The 11,889-nt window shown below is 51.0% G+C and overlaps 7 protein-coding genes across 7 annotated transcripts; 5 read left to right on the top strand and 2 right to left on the bottom strand.

The window, feature by feature from the left end:
* Window positions 1–839: 839 nt before the first annotated feature.
* Window positions 840–2,899, top strand: ISF_02134 (hypothetical protein; the record flags this gene model as incomplete). The annotated part of the gene is made up of 8 exons (XM_018845741.1): window positions 840–921; window positions 969–1,175; window positions 1,263–1,361; window positions 1,412–1,501; window positions 1,597–1,675; window positions 1,729–2,210; window positions 2,269–2,697; window positions 2,757–2,899. The coding sequence occupies 8 exons, from the start codon at window positions 840–842 to the stop codon at window positions 2,897–2,899; spliced, it is 1,611 nt and encodes a 536-aa protein (XP_018707464.1).
* A 586-nt stretch (window positions 2,900–3,485) lies between these two features.
* On the top strand, window positions 3,486–3,914 carry ISF_02135 (Major facilitator superfamily domain, general substrate transporter; the record flags this gene model as incomplete). Its single annotated transcript, XM_018845742.1, has 2 exons — window positions 3,486–3,555; window positions 3,622–3,914. 2 exons carry the CDS (start codon window positions 3,486–3,488, stop codon window positions 3,912–3,914), a joined length of 363 nt encoding a protein of 120 aa, XP_018707465.1.
* Window positions 3,915–5,124: 1,210 nt separating this feature from the next.
* Window positions 5,125–6,120, top strand: ISF_02136 (C2H2 finger domain-containing protein; the record flags this gene model as incomplete). The annotated part of the gene is made up of 1 exon (XM_018845743.1): window positions 5,125–6,120. One exon carries the CDS (start codon window positions 5,125–5,127, stop codon window positions 6,118–6,120), a length of 996 nt encoding a protein of 331 aa, XP_018707466.1.
* A 254-nt stretch (window positions 6,121–6,374) lies between these two features.
* ISF_02137 (Transcription initiation Spt4-like protein) lies at window positions 6,375–6,898 on the bottom strand (the record flags this gene model as incomplete). The annotated part of the gene is made up of 3 exons (XM_018845744.1): window positions 6,375–6,405; window positions 6,463–6,716; window positions 6,758–6,898. 3 exons carry the CDS (start codon window positions 6,896–6,898, stop codon window positions 6,375–6,377), a joined length of 426 nt encoding a protein of 141 aa, XP_018707467.1.
* A 395-nt stretch (window positions 6,899–7,293) lies between these two features.
* ISF_02138 (hypothetical protein) lies at window positions 7,294–7,692 on the top strand (the record flags this gene model as incomplete). Its single annotated transcript, XM_018845745.1, has 1 exon — window positions 7,294–7,692. The coding sequence occupies one exon, from the start codon at window positions 7,294–7,296 to the stop codon at window positions 7,690–7,692; it is 399 nt and encodes a 132-aa protein (XP_018707468.1).
* Window positions 7,693–8,033: 341 nt separating this feature from the next.
* Window positions 8,034–9,807, bottom strand: ISF_02139 (serine/threonine-protein phosphatase 5; the record flags this gene model as incomplete). Its single annotated transcript, XM_018845746.1, has 7 exons — window positions 8,034–8,072; window positions 8,129–8,253; window positions 8,303–8,664; window positions 8,719–8,962; window positions 9,013–9,448; window positions 9,511–9,591; window positions 9,664–9,807. 7 exons carry the CDS (start codon window positions 9,805–9,807, stop codon window positions 8,034–8,036), a joined length of 1,431 nt encoding a protein of 476 aa, XP_018707469.1.
* A 656-nt stretch (window positions 9,808–10,463) lies between these two features.
* Window positions 10,464–11,810, top strand: ISF_02140 (Nuclear protein DGCR14; the record flags this gene model as incomplete). The annotated part of the gene is made up of 1 exon (XM_018845747.1): window positions 10,464–11,810. One exon carries the CDS (start codon window positions 10,464–10,466, stop codon window positions 11,808–11,810), a length of 1,347 nt encoding a protein of 448 aa, XP_018707470.1.
* Window positions 11,811–11,889: the final 79 nt, after the last annotated feature.

Below are 11,889 nucleotides of genomic sequence, written 5' to 3' on the forward strand. Positions count from 1 at the left end.
CTAGACTGTATAGATATAAGTATAGATAAATTCTCTATTATTAATAATTCTATCCTCTACTAAGATCCCCTAAGAAAGATACCTCCTTTTATATAGGAAATAGGGTAAATTGTGGGTACCTTTTCTAGGCTCGGCTGGTGATTAGTAGGACGGGTTAAACGACCTGATTGGTTGACCCAATCTACACAACCACGGCTTCAACATTTATACTAGTTAGCGAAGCGCCTATGCCGGCTGTGTAGGCCTACCAGGCTTGAACTAAATTGAGCCATGTGCATATCAGACGCTCAAGCAGCAAAGAGTATGCGCCTGCGGCTACGGCTTCGGCCCATGGATGCATACTAGCGAGGGCCATGCCATACGTCCCTGGTTCCCTATATTCCCTATACCTTGGCACTATGTAGGTAGTGTCGCGGCATGAGCCAAGCACCACCTAGGCTTGCATGACAAGCTGTCTGGATAGGCTGTGCCATTGTTAAGTCCGTGCATGAACGTCCTGCCCGTCGCTACCTCCTGCTCTTCAAGCGAAGAGAAAAGTGACGCGATTGTAAGTAAAATTCAATTCGCTCCTATAGCAAGTACTTAGAAATGATGTAAAGAGGTCATTGGATTCCTATATATTCTTCACTTCCCACGGCCTTATCTAGTAAACCCAAATCAACAAAGTAAAAACATTACGAATACTCATCCATTCGCTACTACAATCCCACCTAGGATATTTCGTTCTTTACCCACCGCTCCTTATGCATACTCTCTCTTTTGGGGTGCTCCTCAGCACCTTGATCAACCTTCAACAGGTTACCGGTAGAGTTATCGCTACTCAAGCTCTGACTGCCGACATGAATGAGGGAACCTGCTCCGTGTGTGCAGAGCCTGCGCTCGCCAGTCTCATGGCTCGGCAGGACGGCGAGGACGACGAAGGTCTGTCATGTGTGGTCCGCTCTGAGTACCTACGCTCTTGCTAACAGCGATTCTCGCCACAGAGGGACTGGCCGAATGTGAGGAGCTGTACCAGATGGACAATGCGATCGATCCCGAGGCACGAGCAGAGTTGGAAAGTGGCAGCAATGCACCCTCACTAAACTGCCGTTGGATTGTTTCCGAATTGCTGGACCTGGCTGTGGATAAACTTATCAAACCGCATCTGCCCCCCAAGGGCATTCAAGGCCGAGCCGGTACGTTGTGAATGCGATGCGCGCTGAAATGGGCATTTCCTCGACAGCGTTCCCCTTGCTGACCGCTGGCCTTTACCATGGCATCAGAAAACGATTGTGATCGTGCCCGTACCCTCCTCGCCCAAATGCCAAAGTCGCCAAAGGGAGACACCCCAACTCAGATCGACAGGCCGCCGACAGCCAAGAGTAAGCACCGCGAGGTATACCTCGACACGAAACGTTACTAACTGCCATAGCCGCGACCGAGATGACGGTTGTTGACATCTGCAAGAATAGTCCGTTGAACCCACCCTGCACAACGGTTGATGCCCCTTACGGCGAGTGTGGTATGTCCTAACTCTCTTTTCCCTTATTCACTATACTATTGTCTTGATTTCTTCAATCTTGAGCTTTTTTAGGCCTAACACAATTACTTATCCAGTCACCGTGCCCGCGGATTACCAAAATCAAATCTCCGGCGTTAAGCCGCATAAAAGCTCGGCCGTCTGCAGATTCTACAGGTGCGGGCTCACTTACCATCGACTGACTGTAGGTCATATTGACAATAAGACAGCAAGGCGACCTGTAAAGGCCAATATTTTGAAGTGAATAAGGGTACCAGCCTGTGGAGCGAAAAGCCTGCGGACACCAAGGGCACCGATCTCCAACAGCCACCCTCAGCTTTCAACGATAAGGTTGCCTCGGTCAAGTGCAGCCCGGAGGAACCTGCGCCGCCGCCGTCCAACTTGCGCTGGATATGGTCATCTAAGACCCAGCCGGAACTCTGCGCGCGTCTAGATCAGCTGTCTTTCGTTTTTGAGATTGGTGACGCGACTCGCGCCGGAACATACGACAGAGTCAAGATGGACTTTGGCGGCGCAGGCGTGGCCCCCCACGTCATCGCCGACAAGCCTGCGACCAGCGACAAGATTTCCTCCACCATTGACATGATGAAGACGTTTGGAAAGAAGACGGTCGCGTTAGACAGCATTCAGACAATCCGGATCCTGGATCAAGAACTCAACTTCCAGTCTGGAGACGGGTGGGATCTCAAGGGTAAGAGAGTAACGCCGTGCCGCTTATCACGACTTGTACAAGACTGACTTTAATGCAGGCTTCAAGCTCCAGGGACGATGCGTAGGCTCAGGCCTCACAGTCTACCTCGACAAGTTCTATCCCGTGGATAAGACTCTCCAGGTTGACACTAATGGGGACAATAGTGACCCGTACAGCAAGGACTGGGAGGTCTGGTCCGGCGACGTCAAGGTCGACGACTGGGTCACTCGCCCCCTGTGCAGCCACTTTAAGGAGATGCGCGTCTACCTGCACCTGCAGAACTGGAACTATGCGGGCACTAACAACGCTCTCTACGCCAATGTTGGCCAAGGCAAATTCCTCATCGCCGACAAGCCCTCGCTCAACCAAGAATTCAACGCGCCCGTTGACCTCCAAAAGGCGTACAAGGGCAAGGATGTGGCCGTGACCAAGGTTGGCAACGTTGCCATTTCAAGTGAGGGCGGCAATGACGCGGCGGCACCCGAAGGTGAGATTCATTCCTTAACACGCGGACCCGAAATGGAAACGGCTAACATTGAACCACAGAGGTAACTGTGTTTGGCGAATGCGCAGGCGCGGAAGGCTCTAAGGAAACGACACTGTCTGTGAAGCAGACGTTTTCAGAGTGGCTCTATGACGGCAAGAACTTTACCGTTGACATTACTCCTGACAAGTGGGTCAAGGCATAGATGCATTCGCGACATGAGCGGGCATTTTTGTTGTATTGCACTTGATCTTGTGCATGAGACAGTCTTAACAGCCAATAGCTATACATGCTCAATCACACACCTCTGTAAAAGCCAAACAAGTGAACAAGTTGTAAGAAGCTAGGGTCAAGTTCTACTGCATACTAGGACAAATTAAACACTGTTCAAACTATAATGTTCTAACAGTATATCATATTAGTATATCCCTGTAGTGTCCTTTTAAAAGTTAGTGTGGTGACGACCAGTAAATTGCCGGTCACGCCTCTTTCATCGTCTCTTTGCATTACTAGTTTGCGTTAAACCAATGATAAAAAAGCCATAGCCATACACACTAAATATACCAAAGCCGTGATTGGCCTATGGCCGGCCATTGGCGTTTTGTCGGCTGCCAGCTGAGCGCCAACACAAAGGTCTTGGTTTCCGTTGCGGAATGCATCGTCCGAAGATTCGCAAATACTCCTGCATCGTGCCATAAATATATCTATAAAATGCACATCTCCCCCGCAGTCCATCCAACATTGCCTACCACAGATTCCAACCAGGCTTGCGCAACGTTGCGGAACTCAACATGTCTGACCGACACACTCTCACTGATGATGACGCGCTCTGTGCTCCTGGAACCGTCCGCCTTGAAGACTGTAAGCAGCCTCTCGATTTCCTGCCTGACGGAGCTGAACTGACTGATGCTGCTAGTGCGGAACCAGGGCACCAAGATTATCCTGCATCCGCCACCCTCGTCCGATCCCAACGATCCCCCTGGCGCAAGGCCACCAACGTCCTCCTCGCCTCCTTTTACGTGCTCTTGACCTTTGCGCAGCTCGACATTCCCTTTACCGCCTGGAGCCAGTATGAGCAGCAGCTCGGCTTCTCCCCCGGCGTGCTGAACAGCGGCGCCGCCTTTAACCACACGGGCCTGGCCATTGGCTGCTTCTTCCTCGTCCCGCTGGTGCACAAGTACGGCTGGCGTCCGCTCTACCTCGTCAGCATCCTCATCTAGCTGGCGGCCTCCGCGTGGACGGACCGGATGCAGACGCGCGCCGACCTGTGGGCGAGCAGCTTCTTTAAAAAGACTACTTCTATAGGACTTATCTAAAGGCTAGGATATAGCTTTAGTTATATTAGAGGCTTTAGTTATATTAGAGGTTTAAATAAACACTAGTTAAGTTTCTATCTTATCTTCTATTTTAGTAGAGGTTTTAGTTTAGACAGATAATATTTTTATAGTATTATTAGTAAGGTTTTATTAAGGACTGGCCCTACGGCTACTGTGAGTAGGCGTTAATATAAAGTTAAACTGAATCTCTTATAGAGGGGAGAGACTATAGAGTGTGCTATAAAGTGACTACTATATATAAGGGGAAGCTCTTCCTATTAGGTCTATACCTTAGGCTATCAGGCCATCACTCTAGCTAGGCTGTGGCCTAAGCTCTTATAGATTTATACTTTTAGATATAGTATAGCTATTATAGTAATCTACTATATATATAAATTAAAGAAAGTAGTAGAATATACTTATATTAGAAACTTTAAGGTTTATATAGGTTTATACATTAGTACTCTAAACTAGAGTATAAATAGAATTAAAAAAATAATAGTAATACTAAAGTAGTAAAGTAAACTTCTTTACTTTTATTTATTATTCTCTAAAAGTAGATTTTAGTCTTTAAATCCCTATTATAGTACTATAATTAAAATAAATTATATAGTAGTAGTAGTTTAAAGTACTAACCTTTTACATTCTTTACTATAATTAAGAGAAAATACTACTAAATAGTATAACTTTTAAAATTTAAGTCTTCTTTAAAGTAAAGTTAAATAACTTAATAATAGACTAAAGTTAATAAAAGTAAAAAAGTTATTATTTTTATAGTAATCTACTAAAGGACTTTTAATTAAAGTAAAGTACCTTTTAAAAAAAGTTTTATCCTTAATTATATTATTAAAAAAAACTAATATAATTAATAGTAATAAATAGGTGTGCCCGCCGCCTAAAAATGGAACTTAGGATAGTGACAGACTTTTTATGTATTCTGGCGGCGCGCCAACCACTTTAAAGATAGCATCATCAGCTGCACGAGTTTCCGCTTCTTTTTCTCATTTGTGCACCCGAATCTTCTATTCATCATCCAACCTTAAAGTTCTTCACCTGCCGCGACTCCGAATCCCCCGAGACAAACAACGCGACAAACCGCTCCCTCTCGCCCACCATGCCCAAGGCAGAGGCCGGCACGGTCAAGCACCTCAACAACAAGCTCAAGTCCAAGGGCCTGCAACGACTACGATGGTTCTGCCAGGTCTGCGAGAAGCAGTGCCGCGATGCCAACGGCTTCAAGATGCACACGCAGTCCGAGAGCCACGTGCGGCAGATGCTCGTCGTCGGCGAGGACCCCAAAAAGTTCATCAACGAGTTCAGCAACCAGTTCCTCTCCGACTTCGTCCAGCTGCTCAAGACGGGCCACGGCGAGAAGCAGGTGCACATCAACCACTTCTATCAGGAGTACATCGCCAACAAGGAGCACATCCACATGAACGCGACGAAGTGGCCGTCGCTGACCGAGTTCGCCAAGCACCTCGGCCGCGAGGGCATCTGCCGCGTCGAGGAGAACGACAAGGGCATACACATCACGTGGGTGGACAACTCGCCGGACGCGCTGCGCCGGCAGGAGGCGCTGCGCAGGAAGGAGGCCCAAAACCAGGGCGACGAGGAGGTGGAGCAGCGCATGATCAGAGAGCAGATCAAGCGCGCGCAGGCCGCGCGCAGCGGTGAGGAGGGCGCGGAGCTGGATGCCGAGGACCGTGAGCTCAAGAGACAGGAGGGCGAAAAGATTACGCTATCCTTTGGTAGCAGTAAGCCCAAGACGACGACGACGACGACGACAGCCGACAAGGACCCTACAGGGACGCCCAGTAAAGATGAGAGCGAGGCCAAGGCTGAAGATAATGTTGCTGCTACCACCGCGACAGAGGCAAAGAAGCCTGGCGGCTTCTCCTTCAAGGCTGCCGGTAAGGCACCCGTCAAGAACGTCTTTGCGCAGGCCAAGAAGAACGCGCTGGCCGGTGGCGGCGGGAAGAAGGCCTCGGGGTTCGAGCAGCCAAAGAAGATGAGCGAGGCGGAGCGCATCATGCGCCAGGAAATGGACCGCAAGCGCGCGCGCGACGGCTCGGGCACGGGCAATCCGCTGAAGAAGCAAAGGAGCAGCTAACACAGGCTCCAGCTTCTTGAATTGTTTGTTGCACTTTTTTTACGGCGTTGTAACAAAACTGCGGGATACATAGAATCTACACACAGGGCACGGAGTATAACGGACGCTTTTAGATACCATGAATGGCAACATACTGTATTTTCTTCCACTAATGTTTTATTTGCCCTCCATTGTCGTAAAAACCAATGAAAAATTCTCTTTTTCGAGATCAAAACGCCTCCAGCGCCCAATATCCAGATTCCTTCCATCTCAACTCACTCCGCCTCGGCCTCTGTACCATCGCGCCTGCGCATTAAACATTAGCTTCCTCTATACCCGCCAGATGGGGCGGGCATAACCCACGGAATGTACTGTATCCTGTACTCGTCCTCGAGCGCGGAGCGGATCTCGTCCGGCAGCTGGCCCGAGACCTTGATCGCGTAGACGCCGGGCACGTAGCCGTCGAGGCGCTGCCACTTGGCGACCCACGACTTGGACGGGTCGGCGAGCGTGACGAGCCCCTCAAAGACCTGCGACGTGCAGCTCTCGATCTGGTCCTGCGAGCCGGCGAGGTGCAGAAAGTCCTCGCAGTTGGGGCATCCCTCGTCGCGGAAGCGCTGTTGGAAACTCTTTTCGTTAGCTAGTCCGCTACAAATACTTCCTCGTCCGCCATCATCGTCACCCCGCCCGGGTAATAAATCTCGCATCGGCTCGGTATGGGACGGGCTGTTCGGCAGACCATGCAGGCGCGCAGGTAGCGCTGCTGGCCAGGCGCGACAAAGTTGACCGACGCAGACATGGTTTCGAAGAGTCGGGGGCGGCACAGCACCTCTTTTCCTTTTCACCCGATTCGAACAGTCTGTAGGTTCGTCGGAAAGTCGTCGTGCTGCGGATTGCTGGTCTTCAGTGCTTGTTGCGAACGAGGTGAACATCTGCGTTGGCGCCGACAACGCTTCGGTAGGGCAGTACCCGATAGTTGCATATCTCAAACCTTCAGCGTCGCATCACTTTTTTGCCCGTTTTGCAGCCAACAACACTCATCATACTTACACAAAGCAAGTTTTTCTTTTTCTTTTTTCCCTTCTTTACGCTTTTTTTCTCTTTTCCTCTCGCTCTTTTCCCATAATTTCCCAAAATCGAACTGTCAACTGTCACTTCGCACCCCATCACATACCTCCTCAAAGACGAGAAAAAATGTCATCTCAAACGACACACCGCGAATTCACCATCAAGGCACCCGAGTTTGCCTACGCGCAGCTCGACCTGGCCACCGACGGCGAGCCCGGCCGCGCCACCACCACCACCACCACCACCCTGGACGAGCTCCTCGTGCGCTCGTACTGCGCCGGCGCGCTGCGCCAGTTCCTCGGTGACACGGGCGCCGGCATCCCGGTCGACGTGCTCAAGGTTGATCCGGCGCGGTGCTGGGTACGCGTGCCGCGCGACGACCTCGGCACCCTGGCGGCAGCGCTGACGGCGTACCGGGGGAGCGTGGCCGACGGCGTGCCGTTCCTGCTGCGCGTCGGGCAGTGCTCCGACTGGCTTGGCACCATGGTTGGCAGCGAGGCGTTAGATAAGCTTTGGCAGGAGTGAAAGGGAGCGAGGGTACACTTATCCTCGGCCTATGCTACCACAACATTTCTGGCTCCCTTTAACGGAAAGGCCGGTATTCATCGTCATCACTTGGTGCTCCTTTGAGCACCGTTAATCGATCTATCGGAGGCCTCTGTGCCAATGGCATATATACGTCTCATCAGCGCCGGGTATCATATTTACAGCGTCCATATGCCCGCCTGTTGCCCAAAATCCGAAAGAAAGACTTGTTCCACCATTTTCCAACCCATTTTACAGCCAAATGCATATTTCAGGGCCTTTATCGACCATAGATTTTTCGTTTTTACTCTTTTTTGTTTTTTTCCCATGCTTCTATGCGCCTAGGCTAGCGAAGACATAAGCGAGTTTTGGGCATATGCCTGGAACTTGGGTCAGCGACACAATCAAACAGGCGTTGTTTGCAAGGGCAGCTTACCATGGGCCGGATATCCGGGTGAGGAACGGCATCAAACTGCTCATATTGCAGCTTGTAGTCCGAGCGGATGTTGATGTAAGCACCGCGATTCTCGGTCGAGTCGCAGTATCTAGGGGCAGAGAAGACTGGAACTAGTCAGTCTGGTTGTCTGGCGGCAATTCTTCTTCCACTTACCAGTGATACACCGGCCGTCGTGTTGGACTTCGTAGCCGTCCATGCGGACTTCGTGGCTACGGATGATGGCATCAAGACCGTTGTTCTCGCAGAAGCGCTTAGTGATGTCCGGACCAAACTGCATACCGACACCACGTTTGCTAGGTCCGCGGCCAGTCTCCTCTTGGGGATCCGTCCAGAGCATCTCCATCATCAGGCCAGACTGGCCGGGCTGCTTCTGGTTGTGTCTATTGAGCTTGCGGATGTCGTCGAGGGTAACCTTGTCGTCGGAGAATAGTCCACCGTGGAGCACGAGGTACTTGCTGCCGACAAGAGTGGCAAGGGGCAGGGCAGAAAAGCTCTCGGAGAAGATTTTGAAGATTCTAACATGATATCAGTAACGACAATTTTAGCTCTTCAGTTGCAATTGAACATACCTCTCGTTGTACTTGGCCTTGCATTCTCCTTCAAAGCCGTATACTTTGTTCATGTCGTCCGTCTCGTGGTTTCCACGGTTCAGGAAGAAGCCGTTGGGACGCAGCCACTTGTAAGCGTAGAGAAGCAGGGCAATTTCGCAAGACCACGATCCGCGGTCGACAAAGTCACCATTGAACAAATACCAGTGCTTGTCTGTGGGCCTGCCGTTTTTACGGAACAGCTCGAGAAGATCAAAGTATTGACCTTCGGATATCAGCATAAGGAAAACATGGGCAGGTGGTGCCGGTACATACCGTGTGTATCGCCACAAACAGTCAGTTGGACATCGTCAGGGATTTCCATCTCAACCATGGTCGCTTCGTCATAGACGATCTTCTTGACGGCGACAAGAATTTGGTACACGTATTTCTTAGCAATCTTCTTACCATTCTTGAATCTCTCAATCATGTCGTCAATAAATTCTTGAGTCATTTCATCTCCAAGCTTGGCACCATCATAGTTGTCCTCGAGAAGCATAGAAGCGATATCGAGACCCTCGGCGGCGGAGGGCTCGTCGCCAACTTCAATGGCGGCATAGAAGGCAAGTTGCCGTACAATTTTCTTGCACTCTTCCAGCTTGAGTCGCGCATCCTTGTTGGTGGGTTCGAGACGCACACATTCCTTAAAGTCCTCCACGGCTTCCTTGGGGCGCAGAATGGCAGTTCGGGCGAGACCTCGGCGGTAGTAGGCCTAGTAGGTAGCGGGAGGGTTAGCACCATGCCGCATAGCCCAGGTTCGGTCGCTTGACGTACCTTGACAAGCTTCGGGTTGAGCTCAATGGCTTTTGTGGCATCTATTATGGCATAACCAAACGCCTCTGTTTTGATGTACGCCTGCGGAGGAGGTCGGGGAGTTAGTCACACGATCAGGCCGCGACGAGCGCGAGATTAGACGGGCATATGTACCTGGGCGCGGTTGGTATAGAAAGTGGGCTCCTTATCATTGAGCTCGATGGCCTGCGAGTAGTGTCCGATCGCAACAGGAAAGTTACCAGAGGCAAAGGCTTTGTTGCCCAGGTTCTTGACTTCGACGGCTTTAGCTGCGTACATCGTGGGTTTGATCTAACTACCGTCGGGAATGTGTGTGCCGGACTCGACGATTGGGTCAAACGCGCTCTTGGTGATTGGCTTCGGAGCCGAAGAGAAAAGGGTCGGACTTTTGCTGTGGGAGCGCGCCGTGTAGGACGCAAGGTGATGACCCGAGTAGACGTAGCAGCGGATGCCTCAGGTGGAATTGGAGAAAGTTGCGCAAGTTCAATTGTTTCCGTTGCCGACCAAGAGTGAGCGAGGCTGGCTTGCAGATTTGGTGTGGTCAGCGGGGCGAGCCGCGGGCCCTGGAAGGTTCCACCGCAGCGCTTCTGCAGCATCTCCAGCGGGCTGACCACTACCACTGCGCAACCAGGTGCTGATTGCCACTAACCTGACCAATGCAGCCACTGTAAATTGCCACTAAATTTAAACCTTGGCGCCTGAAGCCTTAAACCCACTGCAAATGGTCAGTCTCTAGAATGACTCGGATAAGTGCATATCTCTCATGCCTTGACCATCCATCCATCTAGCTGCCTAGAGATGTCATCGCAATTATCCCAAACACTCACCCGCCTTGCTCACGTCGTATCCCGTCAGCATGCCATGACTACATTTTGGATACCTTCCAACGCATAGAACTATACGCTCATCCAAGAATAATCACCAGCACCGGCACCATGGCTGAATCTACTTCATCAAACGCCCTGACTAAGAAGCGCAAGGATATGGAACTAATGGCTCCTCCACCGCCGGTCAAGAAGATCAAGAGACCAAAAAAAGTACTCGATGAAGACGAATACACCGAGGCTCTCTCACAAATTATAGCCAGAGACTTCTATCCCGGCTTGTATGAGTCGGAAATACAGCAAGACTACTTGGACGCTCTCGACTCAAAGGATCCAGCCTGGATATCAAGCGCAGGTCAAAGGCTACGCCACGCCGATGCACTGAAGAAGGAGAGGGGTGATTCCAGGCCACGCCGACATGTAGACGCTGGCAAAACACCAATGACAGATGTGGGTGATACGCCAATGTCTGTTGCGACACAGGCCGTCGAGGAACGACGCCCAGCGGTGGGAGCGCACATGAGTCTCACAAAGTTTCAAGCAACATACACCAGCGAAGACAATGAAAGCTTTTACAAACTCATTGACAAACAAAATCAGAAAAGGGCTGGCAAGTATGCTTGGCTGTGGGGCGGCAACAAGATGCCATCCAAGCAAATGATTGCACAGAAAGCAGTCATAGAGCGTTTAGCGCAAGACGGGAAACTCATCGACGATGGCTTCATCAAACGCGACAGGCTAGCGATCAAAGATGGCGATGATCGGCCGGCGCGACCGGATAGCTGGAAATCAGAACCCCAAAACGACCTGATGTTTGGGCCAAAGGATCTTGCGGATGGCGTCAAGACCAGGGCACAGGCTGCTGAAGAAGCATCCAGATCGGGGCCAAAAACAGTTGTCTATGCGAATACCAGAGTTCCGCAGCCTCACATCCCACAGCGTCCGCCCTCACCCACAATGTCCTCCATAAGGGACGCCATTGCTGGAAGGCCTCGTGTGAAAGACTCAGTCTCCAGCATGGCCGGTGGTGGCGAAACACCGCGAGTCAATGGCTATGCTTTCGTGGACGACGAAGATGACTACGACTCTCCCACTAAAGAGGAAGCCATCATTGATCTGGGTCCCGGCGATTCAAATAACCCCTTCAAAATACAGGAACGGGGGAAGAAGGATGTTTTGCATGAAAGGATGGTGGATCGGATAGCCAAATCCAAACGAGAGTCTTCCCGCAATGGCTTCACCGGCCGCTCTGAGCACTTGGCAGTTCCCAAGTTTCCGAGCAGCCCGCGAGTATCAGGGGAACTGACACCGGCAGCTAAGCGTCTTTGGAGCAAAATGGGGACCCCAAAAGGAAGCACGCCAGGAAACTCGTTTGGTCAGTCGTGGCAGGAAACGCCACTACGGCGAGGCTCCTCATTACGCAAGGCCAGCAAGCCTAACAGCAGCAAGCTCACATAGCACAACAGTCTTGTAATAAAATCCATATATCTAGATAGAAATTATGATTGAATGAACGAATTCATCTCAAGCTACATTT

Source organism: Cordyceps fumosorosea (genome assembly GCF_001636725.1).
Source record: "Cordyceps fumosorosea ARSEF 2679 chromosome Unknown scaffold_3, whole genome shotgun sequence".
NCBI lineage: Eukaryota > Fungi > Ascomycota > Sordariomycetes > Hypocreales > Cordycipitaceae > Cordyceps > Cordyceps fumosorosea.